This window comes from Euleptes europaea, chromosome 18 (genome assembly GCF_029931775.1).
Source record: "Euleptes europaea isolate rEulEur1 chromosome 18, rEulEur1.hap1, whole genome shotgun sequence".
In the NCBI taxonomy this organism is placed as follows: domain Eukaryota; kingdom Metazoa; phylum Chordata; class Lepidosauria; order Squamata; family Sphaerodactylidae; genus Euleptes; species Euleptes europaea.
In genome coordinates, this window is record NC_079329.1 from 23215548 (window position 1) to 23238548 (window position 23001).

The 23001-nt window shown below is 49.6% G+C and overlaps 1 protein-coding gene across 2 annotated transcripts in view; it reads left to right on the forward strand.

The window, feature by feature from the left end:
* Positions 1–23001, forward strand: part of MPP2 (MAGUK p55 scaffold protein 2) — a 65945-nt gene that overhangs the window by 34682 nt on the left and 8262 nt on the right. For both annotated transcript variants that reach the window (XM_056863199.1, XM_056863200.1), the window contains exons 6-8: positions 8675–8806; positions 17551–17656; positions 20395–20463. In XM_056863199.1, coding sequence (XP_056719177.1) covers positions 8675–8806; positions 17551–17656; positions 20395–20463 — 307 coding nt within the window. The remainder of the gene's footprint in view (positions 1–8674; positions 8807–17550; positions 17657–20394; positions 20464–23001) is intronic.

Here is a 23001-nt window from a genome sequence, read left to right on the forward strand (position 1 = left end):
CTCCCTTTCCATTACATACCCAACTCCCTGAAGTTCAAAAATGAGTTAATGCATAGGTGCTTATGGCAAAGGGGCATAAGAATTTAATAAGGAGATATCAACATGATTATGTAGGGCCTATAAATGTTCCCCAAATCAGGGGACAATGCATGCTTATCACAAGGTCCTTTAGGTCTGAGCGAGTCCTAGGGTTGGCAAACTCCATATGGGGCCTGGAGATCTCCTAGAATTACCACTGATATCCAGATGTCAGAGATCAGTTCCCTTGGAGAAAATTCTGCTTTGGAGGATGGATGCTTTGGCATTATAACCCTAGTGGGGTTTCTCCCATCCACAGACCCTGCCTTCCCAAGGTGCCACCCACACATCTCCAGGAATTTACCAACCTAGAGTTGGCAACCCTAGTGAGCCAATAGTGAATTTCTTTTTGCACTCCCATGGGAATAACATGTTTTGAAGAAGAAGAATTGGTTTTTATACCCTGATTTTTTCTACCTTTAAGGAGTCTCAAACTGGCTTGCAATCACCTTCCTATCCTCTCCCCGCAACGGACACCTTGTGAGGTAGGTGAGGCTGAGAGAGTCTGGAGAGAATTTTGAATAGCCCAAGGTCACCCAACAGGCTTCATGTGGAGAAGTGGGGAAACAAACCGGGTTCACCAGATTAGAATCCCCCGCTCTTAACCACTATACCACATTGGCTCTGCCACTGCAAGTCTCTATTGTCCTGGTCTTTTCTTCCTGAAAAATCCCAACAACATCTTCCAGCCCTTCGGAGTACATGACCGGAATTAGAAAAGATTGGCTGGCCCCAAGAACAGCCCATCTGGGTTTCCCAAGAAGATTGTTGTGTAGCTCAGCTGTTAATTAGAAAATGCCTCATCTCCAATTACAGCCCATTGAAGTATGGTTTATTGAGGTTAAGATGAGTTGGCTAGAGGAAATTAGAGTAGCTGGGAAAAAATAGAAACAAAGCAGAGCTTCAGGGTTGCTGTTGGTCAGCAGGTGAAAGATCGAAACCAAATTTGTGATTACCACTGATGCCTGCTACAGACCACCACTCCCCAGTTAGTTTGGGGCTCAGGCCCCCAGGTGCAGCAGTTTGTAAAGTAGTGGACATCAGGGGGAGGGGGCAGGAAAAAAAATTCCATTGTGCCAATGGGAAATTTAGTCTAGATCCAACCCTGTCTTTCTGATGTGGTAACCTATCAGGGGTTCAGTTCCTTCCTTCTGGCTATCTGTCAGCAATGCTGATTCTGTGACCTTAGGCAGATCATGAAAAGGGAGGGCACCTTGGCCATCTTCTAGGCATAGAGTATGGGTCACTGGGAGTGTGGAGGGAGGTAGTTTGGAATTCCCTGCATTGTGTAGGGGGTTGGACTTGATGACCCTAGTAGTCCCTTCCAGCTCTATGATTCTATGATTCTGGCCTAGGTCGTATGCCTAGCACTAGATCCAATGGTGAAAGATTAATTTATCCTTAGATTCCTGCTTTTATTCTTAGAGTAATTCCCACTGTTTAGTTCTCCCATGAAATCTCTAGGCAATAGAGATTTCTACTGAGTTAGACCCATGGTCTATTAAGGTCAGCCTTGTCTACTCTTCTTCTACTACTACTCTGAGCAGAAGCAGTTCTCCAAGGTCTGAGACAGAATTCTTTCACATCACCTACTACCAGATCCTTTTAACTAATGACTTGCATCACGTAGAGCACATACAACAGCACGGAGCCATGCCCCTCCCACTCCATCTATTTTCCGGGTTTTGTTTTAGCAGCTTTCTATCAGATCAAAACGAAGACCCGAGACTGCCAGATTGACCTCTCTTTTGGTGTGCTGTGTGGGGCTCTTGAATTACAGGTGGGCAGGAGAGGGTTTGGTCTCCTGAACTACGGTTTTTAGAAAACCCAAGAGCAACATGGTTTGGCCATGACTCATTAAGGATCCATCTACTTTTTCGTTTCAGTCATTGAAGTACCATTTGAGTAGGAAAGAGGCGAGGTAAGAGGCTGTGGCTCAGTGGTAGAGCATCTGCTTGGCATGCAGAAGGTCCCAGGTTCAATCCCCGGCATCTCCAGTTAAAGGGCCTAGGCAAGTAGGTGATGCGAAAGACCTCTGCCTGAGACCCTGGAGAGATGCTGCCAGACTGAGTAGACAGTACTGACTTTGATGGACCTTGATGGTCTGATTCAGTTGAAGGCAGCTTCATGTGTTCATGTGGCCACTGATCTACCAGGTCTCTTTCATGAATAATTACAATTTGAGGAGTGGAGCCAGGCAGAGATTACTATCCAGCTCCCTCCTTCTAATTCCTTAGCCATGGCATCTTCTACTGCTACAAAGGTTGAAACTGAAGGGATCTGTCTCCTGCTGCTCAGCCTGGTAACGACAGCTTAGTTTTGTTCTGTAATCAACCCCTGGGAACTGGCAGAGAAAGGTCTTTCACTTGTTTCCTGAGATCCTTTAGCTGGGAGATGTCGGGGATGGAATCTGGGTCCTTCAGCATGCAGGACACGGTCTCTACCACTGAGCCGTGCTTTCTCCATAACAATAAGAAGTCATAAATCACCACGTGGGACTAAGTGGAAGAGCTTTAAGGTCAGCAGGTTTGGGCCTTGCTGGATCTTCTGACTTTAAAAATTAAGTGTGGTTGTCAGACTTGGATAGGGTCTTGGATAAATAGTGTTGCTTAGGGTCTGTTCTTCTTTGAGATTTTTTTTTAATGCTTGCTGGGAGCTATGCAGAATGCTGCTAGCTCTGGAAACACTACCAGGGGAAGCTTATGCTGTTGTCTACTGGAGGATGGTCATCTTCTGTGCCATCAACTAAAGGACTGTCCCCTTATGTTCCCACACACCAGTTGTGCTCTGCACTTGATAGTTGTTCCCCTACTTAGGGTAGCTCACCTGGCATCAATTACAGCCTGAGCATTTCCCATTGTAGCTCCCATCCTATAGAATGGGACCACAGAGATGAGGAGGTTGTTGTCTCTACAGCTGTCTAGGAGGTGCTGTTAGACTGCTACCCCATACTGAGTCCATCAAATTCAGCATTGTCTACTTCAGGGTCTCCAGTATGGCTCTTTCCCTATCATCTACTGCCTGATTTTTTTATCTGAAGATGCCAGGGATTGAACCTGGGACTTTCTTAGGGTTGCCAGCTCCAGGTGGGGAAATAGCTGGATAGTTTTGGGGCAGAGCCTGAGGAGGGCAGGGTTTGGGGAGGGGAAGGACTTCAAAGCCTAGAGTCCAATTGCCAAAGTGGCCAATTTCTCCAGGAGAACTGATATCTATTGGCTGGAGATCAGTTGTAATAGCAGGAGATCTCCAGCCACCACCTGGAGGTTGGCAACCCTAGACTTTCTGCAGGCCAAGTAGAAGCTCTGAGCCATGGCCCCACCCCATTGTAAGCTGCCTTGAACTATGGGGAAGTTTCAATGTGGGGTGCCAGTGCTTTAAATAAAATGCTTGCTTTATTGGGTTTTTTTTTAAAATACAAAAATTGCACAGCATAAAATATGGCCCCTATGAGAATTAGTGAGAGCCAGTGTGGTGTAGTGGTTAAGGTGTCAGACTAGGATCTGGAAAACCTAGGTTCAAATTCCCACTCTGTCATGGAAACTTGCTGGGTGACCTTGGGCCAGTCACACATTCTCAGCCTCAACCCTGACAAGTATTTGGATGGGAAACCTCCCAGGAATGCCAGGGGCATGACGGAGAGGCAGGCAATGGCAAACCACCTCCGAAGCTCTCTTGCCTTGAAAACCCTATGGGGTCACCATAAGTAAGCTGTGACTTGACAGCCAAAAAAAGAGAGAATTAGTGTCCCACAAGATGCACAAATTGCCGGAAACAACAGGATGATATGGGAGATGAGCTGAGCATGCGAGCATTTGCAGGAGCAGCCAGTTGTGGGGCGGTATTGATGTGGGTTCAGATTAGTGCCTGGCAATGCTAGCAGCCTGCCAGCCAGAGGAGAGAGAGCACAAGGAAGCATGCAGGATTGTGTAATGAGGTAGCAACAGCTCCCTCCCTGCCGCCCAACGCCTGTCAAGAGGAGGAGGGGAGAGGAAGATGACGTCAACTGGGATGGAGCAGAGGGGTGCTTGTTTTCATTTGGATATAATCCTGCTCCTTTTGTGCCAGCAAAGAGGATTATTTCACACCAGTAAGCATTAAAAAGGGATGGTCGCTGAAGACAGGCTAGGAAAAGGCCTGGGAATGTTTGTGTTTGCATTGGAGGGCTGCTTGGGAGGAGTTTTTGTTACCTGGGAAATTCTGGGCCAAACAGGAAAGCCATTTTGATCCCTTTTGAGGGTCCAGCTTCACATTATGTGCAATTGTGTGTCTCTGTAGCTTATCACAGCTGGTCCTTTTTTTTAAAAAGAAAAAGTGGATTTGGGAGGAAGTGAACCCAAGCAGAAAAGCAACAGGGGGTTAAGCTTTTCCCTGCTTCCAAACTCTTCCTGTTTCTCTTTCCCTGGGTCCACGTATATGGTTATTTCAGCTCTGTGTTACTACTGCTACTGTCCACATGGAGTTCGGAGGCAGCTGAAATTTTTCGGGTTTAGGTTTAATAGACCCAAACATTTTCAAATATTCAGAAAAAGCCGACCCCCACCCTCTGCAATACCAGTACGGGGATTCGGCTTTTTTCGGACGTGTTGAAAATTTCTGGGTCTATTATACCCAAACCCCAAAAATACCAGAAAAAATGGGGCAAACCTCTAAAAGGCACCGCATCACATCCAGGAAAATCCTGGAAGTGACATCATTCTTCTCTAGGAATCATGGGCAATTCTGGGGTAAAACCATAGAGTTTTGGTGATTCCTAGAGTGGACTGTTACCATTTCTAGGATTTCTGTGGAAGTGATATCACACCATTCGCCCAATGGCAATTTTTTTTTAATATAAAGTTGTGCCTCCAAGTGGACCTCCCCTCTAGGGAATTGACAACCCTAGCTAGGGGTGAGCCTTACTTTATGGGCAAATACTTCCAAATCAGAAAGTATGAAATGCAAGTAGGTTTGAACCTTGGCACCTAGTGTTGCCAAATTTGGGTTAGGAAATTCTTAATATTTGGGGATACAGCCTGAGGAGAGTGGGGTTTAGTGAGGGGAAGGAGTTCAGCAGGGTATAATACTATAGAGTTCACCCTCCAAAGCAGCTATTTCCACCCCAGAATAACTGATCTCTGTAATCTGGAAATCAGTTGTAATTCCAGGAGATCTCCTGGAAGTTAGCAACCTCTCTGCTGAAATTAAACACCAGTTGCAGGACTGGGGATTTTGAAAGAATGTGAGCCCAAGGTTCTCTCTACTTTCTTTCCAGACAAGCCCTGAGCCTGTGCATTTTTTACTAACATCTTCCCTTTCTTCTCTCTTCCCTTCCTTCTCTGCCGGTGCTTAGATACGGGGAAGGGGGCGGGAGCAGAATGGTCTCGACAGGCAGGCTTAGACATGACCAGTTTCCCAGGAGACGTCAGCAGTTCCTCTCGATGCAAACAAAAAGGAGTCTATGATGGGAAAGAGAAACAGAGAGAATAGCTCCCTCACTGCCTTCCACCACCAGGATTCATTGTTTGGGGAAGAGATGTCTGAGAAAGGGATACTGTTCCAGGGAGCTTTTGCTTCACCAGCTTAGCGTGATGGCTGAGAGCATGAATGATGACACAGCAAACCTCTGTTCATATCTTGCCTTTCCTGTGAGCCAGGGTTGGTGCAGTGGTTAGAACGCTGGACTGGGATCTTGGTAGGGCTGCCAGGTCCCTCTTTGCCACTGGAGGGAGGTTTTGGGGGCAGATCCTGAGGAGGGCGGGGTTTGGGGAGAGGAGGGATTTCAATGCCATAGAGTCCAATGGCCAAAGCAGCCATTTTCTCCAGGGGAACTGATCTCTGTCGGCTGGAGATCAGTTGTAATAGCAGGAGATCTCCAGCTACTACCTGGAGACTGGCAACCCTACAGCACTGCAATACATGTATCGCAATACAACGATATGTTTTTGTTTTTATTTCTTTGTTTCATTTATACCCCGCCTTTCTTCCCCTGGGAACTCCAAGTGGCTTACATCGTTCTCCCGTCCTCCATTTTATCCGTACAGCAACCCTGTGAGGTCGTTTAGGCTAAGAGTGTGTGACTAGCCCAAGGTCATCCAGGAAGCTTCCATGGCAGAGCAGAGATGCAAACCTGGGTCTCCCACATCCGAGTCCAACACTCTAACCACTACACCACACTGGCTCTCTTGTTCTTGCAGTATCTAATATCTTTTATTAATCTTATCTATGTATTTAATCTATATCTAAGTAAAACACCCACACAAACCCTTTTGGAGATTCCTCAGGGAATTGCATTGTCCCAACATTCTATAAAAGGCAATTGACATTGTACAAAAAGAACCTGTGAATTTCATCTTTTTAGAGTTTTTTTCTGCTTTGAAAAAGATATCTGATTCATAAACATGATTGCCAACCTCCAGGTAGTAGCTGGAGATCTCCCGCTATTGCAACTGATCTCCAGTCGATAGAGATCAGTTCACCTGGAGAAAATGGCCACTTTGGCAATTGGACTCTATGGCATTGAAGTCCCTCCCCTCCCCAGACCTCGCCCTCCTTAGGCTCTACCCCAAAAACCTCCTGCCGGTGGCGGAAGAGGGGCCTGGCAACCCTATTCATAAACCTGCCAGGTTAGGTCTTGTGTAGCCCAAACTCTACTTCGGCAAAGATTGCTGTTTCCAATTTGGGGCTAAAAGCATCCTAGCCGCTGCATTGATCTGCCTTTAGAGATACCATTCCACTTTTGATACCCTTTCTATATTATAACCTATCAGATAGAATAATGGAGTAATGCACAGCTTTAACATCGCAATCCACCCCTACTGTCTAACCCTAGGCAAATGACTTTGCTAAACCCCCCACAAACACCTCTTTGCCAAAAACCCCACTGCGCGCTCGCCAGCATAGGCAGCCACCCCTCACCAGTCCCCCCAGTAAAAAATAATATCATTAATTGACTTTTCATGTGTCTTCTATAAAGTTTGCATCTCCAGTACCTGGTGTTAAATTTTATACTACACAAGGCTCAACCAAGTGGCATTTATGTCATATCCGGCCCTCGTACAAAATGAGTTCGACACCCCTGGCCTAGACAATGTGCTGTTTGTCACTGAACAAAACTAGTCTTTTGTATGTGTTATTGTTGTTTTTTAAAAGCTGTTGTAGTGTTGCCTGGATACATTCTCATTGTAATGTTTGACATGCCAGTTTACTTGCCTTTCATTAACTAATTAGTTAAAAGGTGGTTGCCTGATCGACTATAATGTCCTTTTCATTGAGCGGCAGCCCTCATCCTGAATGCTTTGACAGAAAAGCACTTTCCCGGTTTCAAAGCCAACAGCAAATGTCGAGGGAAAGCGGAGAACCAGACACTTTAAATAGGCAGAGCCGTCATGTTGCTGTCTCCATGTAAACTCAGGTCTTTTATGCATGGCTGTTTCCCTCGCCGTCACCCCTCCAACGACTTTGGATCTTTGCTTTGATTATGCATGCCATTTCCAAGAGGTCACCTCGCTCTCCCCTGTATTTCTCTGCATTTTGCCAGTGTTTTCAAATTCGATATAAAACAGGTCCCTGAAAATGCGGGGCAATGCAGGGGGGGAGTGCAGTGACCTCTGACAGTCGGAAACAATATGCATAATCAAAACAAAGACCCGAAATCATCGGAGGAGCAACAGCAAGGGAAATAGCCATGCATAAAATGCCCCTATAAACCATCCTGTTCTCAAGTCTACTGTACTTGATATCAGGGCAACAGTATATAGCAGCATTCCATGAACACATGAATGAATCAGACCCTTGGCCATCAAAGTCAGTATTGTCAGACCTGCAGCAGCTCTCCAGGGTCTCAGGCGGAGGTCTTTTACATCACCTACTTTAGCTGGAGATGTTGGGGATTGAACCTGGGACCTTCTGCATGCCAAGCAGATGCTCTACCACTGAGCCACAGCCCCTCCCCATAAAGGTGGCTGTGCTGGATCAGACCAGTGGTCCACCTAATCAAGCATCCTCTTTCAATCATGGCCAGGAGACGCCACAGAAAACCCCGCAAACAGTGCCTCTGCCTTCTGACAGCTCTCCAAGATTTGTCAATCAGAGGTACTTCCCCTCTAAACCCAAAGGCCCCATTCAGCTATCGTAGATAGCAGCAGAGGCAGAGCTGTCCTCCATAAACCTGTCTAAACCCCACCTGGATGGCCCAGGCTAAGCCTGATCTTTCCAGATCTCAGAAGCTAAGCAGTGTCGACCCTGGCTGGTATTTGGATGGGAGACTTCCAAGGAATACCAAAGTTGTAACGCGGAGGCAAGCAATGACAAGCCAGCTCTGAACATCTCTTGCCTTGAAAACCCCACAAGTGGGCATCTTCACATCTCTTGGCAATGAGTTCCACTGGTCAACTATTTGTTATGTGAAGCAGCATCTAGTGTATCTGTCTTCAGTCTACCGCCAACCATGTCTTCTGACTACCACCAACCAGTTTCATAGGGTGACTCCCAAGTTTTTGTATTATGGGAAAGTCATTGCAAATTTGAATCTTGGCTGGTTAGCAAGCTCTTCTCTAGGTCTTTACATGCTCTTTCCCCCCTCCCACCAAATCCTCCCATGCTGCTCCTCTTCCCTTAGGTCTTTGTGAAAGCCCACTTCGACTATGACCCGGGCACCGACAATCTCATCCCTTGCAAAGAGGCTGGACTAAAGTTCATCGCTGGAGACCTTCTTCAGATCGTCAACCAGGATGACCCCAACTGGTGGCAGGTACAGCCCTTGGTGGGCATTGTGGTGAAGAACTGAGCCATAAGAAAGGTCAGGAGGAGGCCTCAGCTATAGGCAAGCTTCAGGGAAACCCTTTGACAGCCCATGAATATGTCCGCATGATCATTAATAGTGCAGCCCCTCCCCAACATGGTTCCCGTGAGCATCATTGCACTTGCTGACACCTTTTCTGGTTGCCATCCTCCACGTAGGGCTGTTGAAAAAAAAATTGGGAAAGGGTTTAATTGGCCTTTTTTCCTGGGAAAACCCAAATGCCGAATTCCCCTATACCGGTAAAGGTGGGAATTTGGCTTTAAATTCAGGATTCCTGAAAAATTCAGCCATTTAAACCCATTAAACCCATTTTGTGGTTTCTGCAGCTCGTGGGGGGCATTTTTGCAGGTAGAGGTCCTTTTCAGGATAGCTTGAAGGGACTCTCCTTGCAAGAACCCCCAAGTTTGGTGAAGATTGGGTCATGGGGCCGGAGTTATGGGGTCTGGAAGGGGTCGTCCCCCTTCCTCCATTAAAACCAATACAAACAATTTTGAATGCATTCTTATGGAGAAAGGGAGGCGACCCCTTCCATACCCCATAACTTTGGACCCCCTGACCCAATCTTCACCACACTTGGGGGTTCTTGCAAGACGAGTCTCTTCAATACCCTGAAAATTTGGGACCTCTACCTGCAAAAATGCTCCTGCAAGAGCTGTGGAAAGATGTTCCTGATAAAGCCGAATTTTCTGGAATGGCAAATTCAGCTTTGCCAACCTCCCGGATTTTGCTGATTTGGTAAACCCGAACTAGAAATTTACCGAAATGGCATTTATTCGGTATTTTTTCAGTTTGGTTTTTACCAAATCAACAGACCTACCTCCAGGTACTAGCTGGAGATCTCCTGCTATTATGACTGATCTCCAGCCGATAGAGATCAGTTCCCCTGGAGAAAATGGCTGTTTTGGCAATTGGACTCTGTGGCTTTGAAGTCCCTCCTCAAGCACCGCCCTCCTCAGGCTCCACCCCAAAAACCTCCCACCAGTGGTGAAGAGGGACCTGGCAACTCTATCTGGCATCCACCGAGTGTTTTTTAGGAAGTGGGCAGGGCCAGGTAGGACTTTTGAGCAGCAAGGCTTCTGATTGGCTGTGCAGATTTCTTAAAAGTTGCTTCGGCAGCAGCTGCCACCACATCACAAGGATCTGCACTGGGTAACTGAAGTTAAGCTGCGGTGATGATTTTGTGGCTGGCCCCACCTCCTGCAGCAGCCATGTTGTGACAGCCATTTTGTTGCTGCGGACACCCTGCTGCATCAGAATTCCAAATGTGCCCACAGGCTCCAAAAAGTTGGAGACCCCTGCAGCAGTGACCAGTAAGGTTGCCAGGTCCTTCTTCATCACCGGCGGGCGATTTTGGAGGTGGAGCCTGAGGAGGGCGGGGTTTGGGGAGGGGAGGAACTTCAATGCCATAGAGTCCAATTGCCAAAGCGGCCATTTTCTCCAGGGGAACTGATCTCTATCACCTGGAGATCAGTTGTATTAGCAGGAGATCGCCAGCTAGTACCTGGAGGTTGGCAACCAAGCTAAGCCTGTTCTGAACTCATCTGGAAGAGTCCGTTGAAGACTGGGTGAGTCAAGGGCCAGAGTACAAGGAGGAGCCTGAGGAAACACAGGCCCCTTGGCAAACAATTGCCCATGCTGTTAGCCAGCATCAAGGGGCAATATTGCTGGGTCCAGGATCAAGCTACTGGTGTGTGACAAAGCTAGTGCGGTTGCCACCGGTTTGCGCCAGCTCCATCCTTTGTTTGTCTGAGCCAGAGGCAAAGGAAGTAGCATTAGTAGCGGTACAATGAAGCAGTGTGACTCCGGCAGAGAGTTTTTGTTTCGAATCCAGAGATGTTGCATTGTGCCTGTTCGTGGGATGCTGCCCCTTTAAGGATCAGGCTGCGGAGGACAGAGGGCACTCTGGGAAAGAGAAGAGAAAAACAGACTCTGTTTTAATTAAGTCGCTTGCCGACTGTGATTGGAAGCCTGCTCTGGCTTTCCACAGCTAAGCGGCGTGCTCTTGACAAATACGGAATGGAGTTTTTGCTAAGTCATGCCCTGGTCTGGAGTGCTACAGCAGGAGAATGAGATTCTTAAACTGTTCAGGGCTCACCGAAAGAAATGTCAAGGAAACCAGTGTGACATCTCACCTGCAATGAAATGAGAGCACAGCAGGAGCCGCTGGTGACGGGGAGGGGAGGAAGGTTTCAATATTTTGATGAATTCTCTGCTCTCCCCCCAATTGAAAATTCAAAGAACGTCCCAAACTGAGATCTCTGTGCATTCATTTTGTGAGCAAATGGAGTAGACAGACAGGGGAGAAAGCTGTGGGGAAGGGAAAGAAAACAGGAGTGGCACCTTAAAGACAAACAAAATTTATTCCGCCATAAGCTTCAGCATGCAAGGGATTGACCAGCATCGCTGTGAGGGTCTCTGTCTTTGTGTCTCTGCTTTCCATCACCTGCTGTGTTATCAGTGAACTCGTAAAAGCAGTTCACACCTTCTGGTCTCAGGCGCCAGGCCTGATGGCCCATGTATCTTCCCCCCCCCGCTGTTCTTCCTGCCAGTACTCCCTCAGGCCGATGCGGCCTTGGAAGTGTGATAGCCGCCCAGACTTCCTGGGATCTGTCTGATGTTTTGTATTATGCCAAGCTTGTAACTTCCCATAACAATAAGTGTGAACCCCAGTGCCCCAGTGCCCTGGAGTCAATATATTCTGTAAACCCGTATAGCCCCTCACTTGCAACTTTCTACCTGTGCCTGTCTCATCTCCTGAAGGCTTCAATAAATCGATTGTTTCTGTATCAACGTCTGAGCAACTGATTTGGAGAAGCAAACTCAGAGAGGGGGATCTCTCACATTAAGTTGCAAGTCCTTGCCTCTCGGACTGCAGCTGTACCGTTTTGGACAGAATGTCAGCCGACGAGGACACCACCCCTAACCCCGATGCCCCCAAGGAACCGGACGAGCCGGAGAAGCCGGACCCTAAAGAGGAGGGAGCCAAGCCAAAGAAACCGAAGGGTCGCGCCCCCGACCAAGATCGGGACGGACGTCCCCGGGGGCTCACTTATTGGCTGGACTCTCCCAAGGGCTGGTCGCTCTCGCGGACTGCGGCGAAGGATCGCCGGTTGGCCTTCCCCAGCACGGGACTCGAAGGGGACCCGGCCCGCAAAGAGGCCCTCATGGAGGAAGAACGAAAGCAGTGGCAGGAAGACCGCCGGGCTATGCAGGAACAGATGGAGATCATGCAACGCGTAATGGGTGAGATGGCCACGACCCTAGATGCGCTGAAATTGCAACCTCCAGCCGGTGCTCCCCCAGACGGGGCGCCAGTAGTTCCGCCCGCAACCCCTGCCCCCCCGGCCCGTCGGGACCTGAAAGTCACGTATGACGGGTCGGGAGACCAGTTGACCTTTTTTATGGTCCAAGTAGACATTTTTATGCGGGAACAAGGCCGAACCTTCGTTTCTGAGGAGTCCCGGGTGCAGTACGTGGCTTCCTTACTGCAAGGGGAGGCGGCTGCCTGGATGGTGTTGCAGTATGAACTCCGCTCGCCGGTGCTGCGAACCCTGGACGAGTTCATGGTAGCACTCCGAAACCGTTTTGAGGACCCGACTCTAGGTGAGCGGGCTAAAGCCTCCCTGATGCAACTGCGCCAAGGGACTAAGTCGGTGGCGCAGTATGCAAGTGAGTTCCAGTCACTGGCTAGCCGAATTCTGGACTGGAGTGAGGCTACCTTGGTACAATGTTTCAGGGAGGGTCTCAACCCAGACCTCCAACATTGGGCCTTCATGCAAGGGAACCCCCCGGATGTGGAAGGTTGGGTTCGCCATGCTGCTGACATCGAGAATCGCAAACAACTCCTGAACTTGTCCAAGCAACGGATTGGGCGAGACCCCAGGCCCCGGGGTGACCGTAGCCGGGAACTCCGGCAAGGGGGTGGCGGGGTCCTCTCGGCCGCGGAACGCCGCAAGCGGTTCGAGGCCGGCGTCTGCCTGATCTGCGGGGGAAAGGGTCACTTTGCATCGCAATGCCCCTCTCGCTCAGGCCGTCCGACCCCTCCCCGCCAAACCCAGGCCGAGCCGACGAAACCGGCCGCCGACAGCCAGCCTCGCCGCAGAAGTGGACCACTGAGCCGGCACTCCGGCGCACCCTCCGCTCTCCACGCACGTCCCCAGGATGGGGCATCCGACTCTACGGTCCCATCGGGGTCCCGGATTACAAATACCGTCTTTGATTCGGACGGCTCCCCGGAGGCCACTACCCCGTCCCCCTCTTCCAGCGAGGAGGAAGAGTGGGAACAGCCGGCAAAAAACGCCGTCGGTCTGCTGTAGAGGGGGCTCCGCAGCAGACCGTCCCTATCGTTGTGCAAGGAGCTCCACCGATGGTAAGCGCCCAAGAGGACAATGTATTTGTGCGTGTCCATCTGTCCCTACCCAAAGGGGGTCCCCCGTTAGAGGTCCCCGCGTTGGTCGACTCGGGGTGTACCCGCACCATGATAAATGAGGAAACTGCCAAGAAGTTGGGTGTCCGGCGCAAGCGACTTCCGGGACCCCTCCGTTTTTCCCAAATGGACGGGAGTGACTTTAAACGGGGCCCGGTGACCCACAGAACTGCAGCCGTGATTATGTCCGTGGGGGAACATTGGGAACGGTTGTATTTCACTATCGCCCCTATTGTAACCCCTGTGGTGTTAGGGATGAACTGGTTAAGGGGGCACAATCCCTCCATTGATTGGGTTAAACGGGTGCTTTCCTTCCCCGAAAACCCCTGTGGGTTGCATGACAAGGAACGGGTACTCAGGACTCCAGCCGCCGCACTGGTAGGGTCCCCCGCCCCAGTCTCTCCTCAATTACCCTCTGAGTACTCGCAATTTACTGATGTTTTTGATGTTAGAGAGTGCGACGAACTGCCTCCCCACAGAGAAACGGACTGTGCCATCGAGATTGTAGGGGAAGGCAAACTGTCTAAGGGAAAGGTTTACCCCATGAGCCCTAGTGAAAAGACAGTGTTGCGAGACTATCTGGATGTCAATCTGGCGAGGGGTTTCATACGCCCCTCCAAGGCTCCTTATTCAGCCCCAGCTTTCTTTGTAAAGAAAAAGACGGGAGATTTAAGACTGTGTATTGACTTTCGCAGACTGAACGCAGTCACCCAGTCTAATGCTTACCCCCTCCCTCTTATTCCTGACCTTCTAGCACAATTAAAGGAGGGCCGAATCTTCACCAAACTGGACTTGGTAGAAGCCTACCACCGCATTCGCATCAAAGAAGGAGACGAACCCAAAACGGCCTTTTCCAGTTGTTTTGGGATGTTTGAGTACCTAGTCATGCCGTTCGGACTTTCGGGGGCTCCGAGTGTCTTTATGCAATTAATTAATGAGGTTTTGCATGATTTGCTGTTTCGGGGGGTGGTGGTATTTCTCGATGACATCCTTATTTACTCTGAAACCATGGAAGACCATGTGCGCCTAGTGCGAGAGGTGCTCCAGCGGCTGCGGGAGCACAAACTGTATGCTAAGGTGTCCAAATGTGAATTCCACCAACCCTCCATTACATTTCTGGGGTATGTGATCTCCCACCAAGGGTTGGAAATGGACCCCGCCAAGGTCCAGGCAGTGCGGGACTGGGAACCTCCCACTACCCGCCGCCAACTTCAGCAGTTTTTGGGGTTTGCCAATTTTTACCGGAACTTCGTTCCTAACTTTGCCCAAGTTGCGCTTCCCCTCACTGCCCTGTTGCGTACCAAGGACAAGGGGGCTAGCGCCGCGCTTCCCTCAGCCCGTTTGCAATGGTCCCCCCAGTGCCAGCTAGCTTTTGAACGTTTGAAGCTACTTTTTTCATCCGAACCCGTTTTGGCTCACCCAGATTGCACCAAGCCTTTTGTGGTGCAAGTGGATGCCTCGGATGTAGCCATGGGCGGGGCCCTATTGCAGAGGGATGAGGGGGGACGGTTGAGACCATGCGCCTACTTCTCCAAGAAGTTTTCCCAGTCTGAAATCAACTGGGCCATTTGGGAGAAGGAGGCAGCAGCGGTCAAACATGCCCTTACCATATGGCGACACTTCTTGGAAGGGGCCGAACTGCCATTCGAAGTGTGTACCGATCACAAGAATCTTGAGGCCCTCAAGGGGGCTAGAAAACTCAATGCCAAACAGGTTCGGTGGGCCCAATTTTTCGCTAAGTTCCGGTTCACTCTCAGACATGTCCCTGGCAAAGAAAATGCCCTAGCCGACGCTTTGTCACGACTTCCCCAGTATCGCAACGATTTCGATCGCCCAGTCGACTCCCTGTTCACTCCCGAGCAGCGAGGGGAAGTTCCTAGCTTAGCCGTCACCACCCGGTCCCAAGCCCGACCACCGGAGACCCCCCCTACACTCAAAGGCATCCCGGAAGCCTTCCAACAGCGACTCCGGGACGCCTCCTTGCAGGAGGAGGAGCATCATCTCCTCCCCACTGGTCTGGAACGTACCAACACTTGGTGGGTGCAAGGGGGGAAACTGTACGTCCCCTCCTCTCTTCGCAAGGAAGTATTGGGACTTGTACATGGTGCCAGGCTAGCGGGTCATTTTGGTTTCATAAAAACGCTTCACCTGGTTCGAAGACAATTCTGGTGGCCCGGTATGAGATCTGATGTAGAGTTGTATGTGCGCAGCTGCCCCACCTGCGCCACAGCCAAGAAACGGATGGGAAAACCCCCAGGGCTTCTCAAACCGCTTGAGAGCCCCTCCCGTCCCTGGGAAGTCATCGCCATGGATTTTATCACCGACCTACCTCCGAGTCGGGGAAAAACGGTTCTTTGGGTTATCACAGACCTCTTTTCCAAACAGGTTCACTTCGTTCCATGTGCAGGCCTTCCTTCAGCCCAGGGCTTAGCTAAACTGTTCATCACACACGTCCTCAGGCTACACTCGATCCCGAGGAAGGTCCTCTCCGACCGGGGGGTCCAGTTTGTTGCCAAATTCTGGCGGGCCTTCCTAAAGTTAATGGGAGTGGAAGAGCAGGGCCTTTCTTCCGCCTATCACCCCCAAACGGATGGTCAAACAGAACGAGTAAATGCGGTGGTAGAATGTTATTTGCGTTGCTATGTAAATTTCCACCAGGACGACTGGGTCGACCTGCTGCCATTTGCCGAATATGCGTATAACAATGCGCCTCATTCCTCTACCGGCTTTAGTCCCTTCCAAGTTATATACGGGACGGATTTCGGCCCTTTCGGTTCTGCCCCCGTCTCGCCAGAGCTCCAGTCTACCCCTGACCTTCAGGAGTGGATTCAGGTGGTTAAATCCACCTGGCCATGGTTGCTCAAAAATCTGGAAAGGGCAAAAAGCAAGTACAAGGAACAAGCAGACAAACACCGGTCTCCGGGATGGGAACTCAAGGTGGGGGAGCAAGTCTATCTGTCCACCAAAAACCTCCGCTCTCTTCGCCCCTGCAAAAAACTGAGCGACCGTTATGTGGGACCTTTCCCCATTACCAGAGTAATCAACGAGGTTACTGTGGAACTGGACCTCCCAAAAACTCTGAAAGGAGTCCATCCAGTCTTTCATATAAGCCTCCTCAAACCCTATGTGGCAGCCCCCCAGTTCCACCCCCCTCCCGCACACGAGATTCCTACCGTAGTAGGAGGGGACACCCATTTGGAAATATCCAAGGTTTTAGACTCCAAATGGAAGAAAGGGAAACTGTTTTACTTTGTTCGCTGGAAAAACCTTGGCTCCGCTCATGACGAATGGGTGGCCGCGCCCCACATGGCGGCTCCTCGCTTAGTCCGGGAATTCCACCTTGCTTATCCCGATAAGCCTCGTCCTCTCGGGGACCCCGGGGGGGGGCCTTAAGGGGGGCAGAATGTGAGGGTCTCTGTCTTTGTGTCTCTGCTTTCCATCACCTGCTGTGTTATCAGTGAACTCGTAAAAGCAGTTCACACCTTCTGGTCTCAGGCGCCAGGCCTGATGGCCCATGTATCTTCCCCCCCCCGCTGTTCTTCCTGCCAGTACTCCCTCAGGCCGATGCGGCCTTGGAAGTGTGATAGCCGCCCAGACTTCCTGGGATCTGTCTGATGTTTTGTATTATGCCAAGCTTGTAACTTCCCATAACAATAAGTGTGAACCCCAGTGCCCCAGTGCCCTGGAGTCAATATATTCTGTAAACCCGTATAGCCCCTCACTTGCAACTTTCTACCTGTGCCTGTCTCATCTCCTGAAGGCTTCAATAAATCGATTGTTTCTGTATCAACGTCTGAGCAACTGATTTGGAGAAGCAAACTCAGAGAGGGGGATCTCTCACAATCGCCTGGGTTGGTGGGGCTGAGAGAGTTCAGAGAGAACTGTGACTAGTCCAAGGTCACCCAACTGGCTTCATGAGTAGGGGTGGGGAAACCAACCCTGTTCACCAGATTAGCGACAGTCACTCATAACCACTATACCATGCTGGCAGATATGTTAATTTGGGGTGATGTGCGTCATAAAATGCACGTTGTGCCGGTTTTCTTTTGGTTTCAGCTTTGTTAAGAATGAATGAATGAATGAATGAATGAATGATTACGGTCAAAGACCAGCTCAAAAGTATAAGAATTTTAGCATAAAGGGAATCTTTTCTATCAAAACAAAGGCGGTGGGTTTGTGTGGAGGAAAGCTCTCGTTCATGGCCCCAGGTCTGTGCCCCAGATGCTCACCTCAACCCTTGTTCTCACGTCAATCCTCGTTCTCACAGGCCTGCCACGTGGAAGGCGGAAGCGCAGGGCTCATCCCCAGCCAGCTGCTGGAGGAGAAGCGCAAAGCTTTTGTGAAGCGCGACCTTGAAGTCACACCATCATCAGGTAAAAGGCGCGACCCTCACAATGACAGCATCGCAAGCGAGGGGACCGGCTGGACCAGTCCCACTAACAAACAGCCGCAGAGGCTCGGAGAAGGCTCTCAGGCCCTGTTAGGGTCGCCAGATCTCTCTTCATAACTGGGAGGAGGATTTGGGGGCAGAGTCTTAGGAGGACAGGGTTTGGGAAGGGACTTCAATGCCATAGAGTCCAATGGCCCAATGTTTTTTAGCTTGACAATGTTTTAAGCTTGGTATATGTAACAGCTAAATGTACAAGGCAAATTTCCCTATATGCCTAGATGCCTTTCATTCTGTACATTTGTACTATTTTGTCATTATTATTATTATTATTTCATAATTATAGTGGTTCCTGAAGAAGGCCTAAATAGGCCGAAACAGGGTGACAACCGGACCCTTGTCAAGCAAGGACCGCACCCCAATATATATACAGGGGGAGAACGGAACCTCAAAGTTACGGACATTAAGAGCCACTTACACAAGACGTCAACGTGCGCTATTCTATGTTGTGCTCTATTGTTCAATTCACCGTCAGTGTTAACGGTCCAAAATATCTGTAACTCTGTGACTTATTTTGGGACAACAATGTATGTTCCCAACAACATGATATGAATGTCAATATCATTTTTGTTTATTCTATGGTTGCTATTTATGCACATTAATATACTATAGGCTTTACAAAACTGCTGGTCTATTTCTGCTAATTCCATACAGCAGGCTAACATTTTGTCTACTAAGTACCTGGAGGTTGGCAACTCGAGGCCCTGTGTTACAAGCCACTGTTGCTCAGCCTGTGCAGAAGGTTGAATAGGCCCTTCCCTCTTGCCCCACCCTTGTTAAAGATTTCCCAGGCTCTGATTGGCTCCCAGTCTAGCCTTCTGACTGGCTTAGAGACTTGTATAATTCTTGAGCGAGGCAGATCTCAGGCCTGCAGATGCTTGCCAGTGAGCCCAAGTTGCGTTGCTCTCCCCTCGGCCTCCAGAACAGAAAAACCATGGCGGATCACAGCAAAAATCCATCTAGTTCAGCTTTCAGCAACTGCTTGGTGTTTTACTCCTTCGGCAGCCCACCAGCCACTATACCTCCACTGTTGCTCCCTGCCTGAGACCCCACCCCAGCCTCTTGCCACCATCCCACACTGGGCGAGCATTTACACATGAATCTCTTGCTCACAGCAGCAACTCCATCACTCTTCTCACGTGCCACGTAGGGGTTGCCAATCTTCTGGTACTATCTGGAGATCTCCTGCTATTACAACTGCTCTCCAGCCGATAGAGATCAGTTCACCGGGAAAAAATGGTCCCTTTGGCAATTGGACTCTATGGCATTGAAGTCCCTCCCCTCCCCAAACCCCGCCCTCCTCAGGCTCCACTCAAAAAACCTCCCGCCGGTGGCAAAGAGGGACCTGGGAACCCTAATGGCACAGCATAGTGAGATGCACAGGCCAGGCAGCTTTCAGTTTAAATTTCACGCATATGCACGCAGGTATGTGCAGTGCACACCCATGTGTGTGTGTAATGTCCATGCATGCAAAGTGCCTTGCACCTTGAAACATAAAGGTACATTTAAATACATTAATGGGTTAGAGACCGGTTTTCATGCCTGCTTCTATGGGCATGGAAATGGGGTTGGGTGGGAGAGTTCAAGCTGACTTTTTGCTAGTTAGTGAGCAATGCTACATGTAGGACTTGAAGGGAACAGCACATTCCCAATCTCTAGTGTTCAGAGGCATAGGGCTTTTCCGCATTCTTAGTTTCCTTGCTTCTAAGTTCCTGTTTCTTTTGGGGGGGGGGTCAGTTCCACACTTGTTTTGCTCCCTCTACTGGTCAATTCAGTATCAAACAAATATATATCCAGTGTTAAAACCTGCAGTTTAAATCTCCAGACTTTTACACTGGATATAAACTTGTTTGAGATCAAATTGACCGCTAGAGGGAGCAAAACAAGCACAGAACTGAAGCCCCCCGCCCCGCCCCGAAGAAACAGGAACTTAGAAGCAAGGAAACTGAGAATGTGGGAAAGCCTATTAATGAAACAACAGACATTTCACTTGGCTGTCTTAAAGGTTGCCAGGTGGGTGATTTCGGTGGGCAATTGCCCACCAATCCACCAGGCTACTCCGGAGCAGGGATAGCATGCGTGGCCACGCGCGATGTGATTACATCACTTCTGGGTTTACCCCCAGAAGCGCCACATCACCGTGGCTGCTTTAGCACTCAGACCCCCAAAACACCAGTGTTTGGGGAGGGGTTGAGCGCTAAAGTGGCTGCAGCGGCGCTTCCAAGGGTAAACCTGGAAGTGATGTAATTGCGTTGTGTGTGGTGATATGCACAATTGCCCCAGCCCCAAAAAACCTCCCACTGATGGAGAGGGGGGACCTGGCCACCCTAGCTGTCTTGCTGGTAGCCGTTGTTAGACCTTTCATCCTTGAAGGAGTCTTGCTGGCTCCTAGAATGGGGAAGAGGTGCAATTTGAACCCCCCAGGAAGAGATTATTCCTTTGACTTTGTGTCCCAGGACAATGTATGTCACTTCCCCCCCACCCCAGAACTCAATTGGTCCATAGTCAAGAAGGCAACAGAGGCTAGGGGGATGGTCTATCATCTTGTTCATCCATGCTTGCTTTTCCCCGGTGACCCCCTGTGCACAGGCAAGTTTCCCATTATGGACTGTTTCCTAAGGCCCTCTCCCCAGCTTTCTTAGTGTTTCCTTCTCCTCCCGGCAGGTGCCTTGTGTGGAAGCCTCAGCGGGAAGAAGAAGAAGAGGATGATGTATCTGACCACAAAAAATGCAGGCAAGGGTTCTCGGCGATCCCCCCCCCACCCCCATTGCTGCATTGAGAGATGCTGTGGGCCTAGACTGTGCATCTCAGCAAAACTCTCCCATTCCTTGTCAATGATGCAAGGAGATTTCACCTCCCTCCTGCTGCTTTGCCCATTAAAAGGTAAAGGTCCCCTGTGCAAGCACCGGGTCATTCCTGACTCATGAGGTGACGTCACATCCCGACACTTCCTAGGCAGACTTTGTTTATGGGGTGGTTTGCCAGTGCCTTCCCCAGTCATTTCCCCTTTACCCCCAGCAAGCTGGGTCCTCATTTTACCGACCTTGGAAGGATGGAAAGCTGAGTCAACCTTGAGCCGGCCTCCTGAAACCAACTTCCGTCGGGATCGAACTCAAGTCCTGAGCAGAGCTTTTGACTGCAGTACTGCAGCTTACCACTCTGCGCCACTTTGCCCATTAGGTAAGGTAAAGGACCCCTGTGCAAGCACCAGGTATTTCCTGACCCATGGGGTGATGTCGCATCCCGACGTTTCCAAGGCAAACTTTGTTTGTGGGGTGGTTTGCCAGTGCCTTCCCCAGTCATCTTCCCTTTACCCCCAGCAAGCTGGGTACTCATTTTACCGACCTCAGAAGGATGGAAGGCTGAGTCAACCTTGAGCCGGCTACCTGAAACCGACTTCCGTCGGGATTGAACCTTATGAGCTGACAAAGTATATTTTCATAGGCGAGCAGGGAGCCAGATTCTCTTGACTTTTCAGGTTTGTTCCGGGGACTAGTTTCCCCCCCCCCTCACTAGTTAAGGATCCATAATGACAGCACGAGTCACAAAAAGAACCCTGGTTTCTAAATCTGCACGACAACAGATTTGCCTGGGAGCTCAGTGAGTAGTTTTCTCTATCTGTATCCGAGCCTGAAGAGGGGCTGTGGCTCAGTGGTAGAGCATCTGCTTGGCATGCAGAACGTCCCAGGTTCAATCCCCGGCCTCTCCAGTTAAAGGGAGTAGGCAGGTAGGTGATGTGAAGGACCTCTGCCTGAGACCCTGGAGAGCCGCTGCTGGTCTGAGTAGACAATACTGACTTTGATGGACCAAGGGTCTGATTCAGTAGAAGGCAGCTTCATGTGTTCAGTTTGGGGAGGAGCTGTGGCTCAGTGGTAGAGCATCTGTTTGGCATGCAGAAGGTCCCAGGTTCAATCCCCAGCATCTCCAGCAAAAGGGACTAGGCGAGTAGGTGATGTGAAAGGACCTCTATCTGAGACCCTGGAGAGAGACTAAACATTCCCAGATCCCTCAGCCTAGTAGGGCTAAACCTTTGTGCCAGACTACAATCCCCAGAATTCTTTGGGGGCGGGAACTCTTGCCCTAGTAGGTGATCAGCCCTATTCACCTTTTGGTGTGTTGTGAACAGAGGTCAAGGGAACCAAGATTCACCCTCTGATAAGTGATTGGCACAAACAGGACTGATGGTGTTTATGTTTAAAAGCAGAAATCTGTTCTTTATCTTTCCCCTACCCCGGGAATCTTTCATGTCCTGCCATGTGGCCAGATTTATGCTTAACCATGGTTTCAGGATGACTCATTTTTTATAGAAATCATTCTTTCTGATGACACACATGGCTCTGTGGAGACTCATTCAGAAGAATGATGCTCCATAGTCATAAAACTGAAATGAATCCCACTTCTCCTAATACACATTTGCTTGCGGAAAATCATATCTATTTTTTGTCCCTATTCCCAGCTATCAGTGCTTTTAGATTTAGGAGTTATAGGTAGAGAAAGGAAGAAAAGTATGCAAATACTTTGTCTGGCATGTTGGTACTTTGTTTCCTTAAGAATTCATCTGTAGGGTTTTTCAAAAACAATTTTTAAAAGTACCCTTTGAAAATGAATAAAGAAGCTATTAGACATTTTTATTTCAAATTATGAAAGTAAATTGCATCTTAAAAATTAGGAACATAGAAGAAACATAGAGCTGGAAGGGATCTCAAGGGTCATCTAGGCCAATGCCCTGCACAACGCAGGACATTCTCAACTTCCTCCCCTCGACGCCCCCAATGACCCCTGCTCTGTGCCCAGAGGAAGGCAGAAAACCTCCAGGATCCCTGGGCAAGTCTGGCATGGAAGAAAATTGCTTCCTGACCCCAGAGTGGCACTTGACATTTCCCTGGGCATGTAAGAAAGGGCCACGAGAGCTAAGCACTGACCCCTTCCTTCCTGCTCTCCCTCTCATGATCTGCCTACGTTCACGGAATCAGCATTGCTGACAGATGGCCATCTAGCCTGTACTTTAAAACCTCCAAAGAAGGTGAGCCCACCATCTCCCAAGGAAGCCTGATCCACTGAGGAACCACTCTAACTGACAGGAAGAACTTCCTAATGTTTAGCTGAAAACTTGTTTGATTTAATTTCAGCCCACTGATTCTGGTCTGACCTTCTGGGGCCACAGAAAACAATTAGCATAGGCTTTCATGAACACATAGAAAGTTCTGCCAGGGCTGAGTTCACACAGGCACGCTTGGGGTTGGATCCAAAACTCTATATTACTGCCCCCCA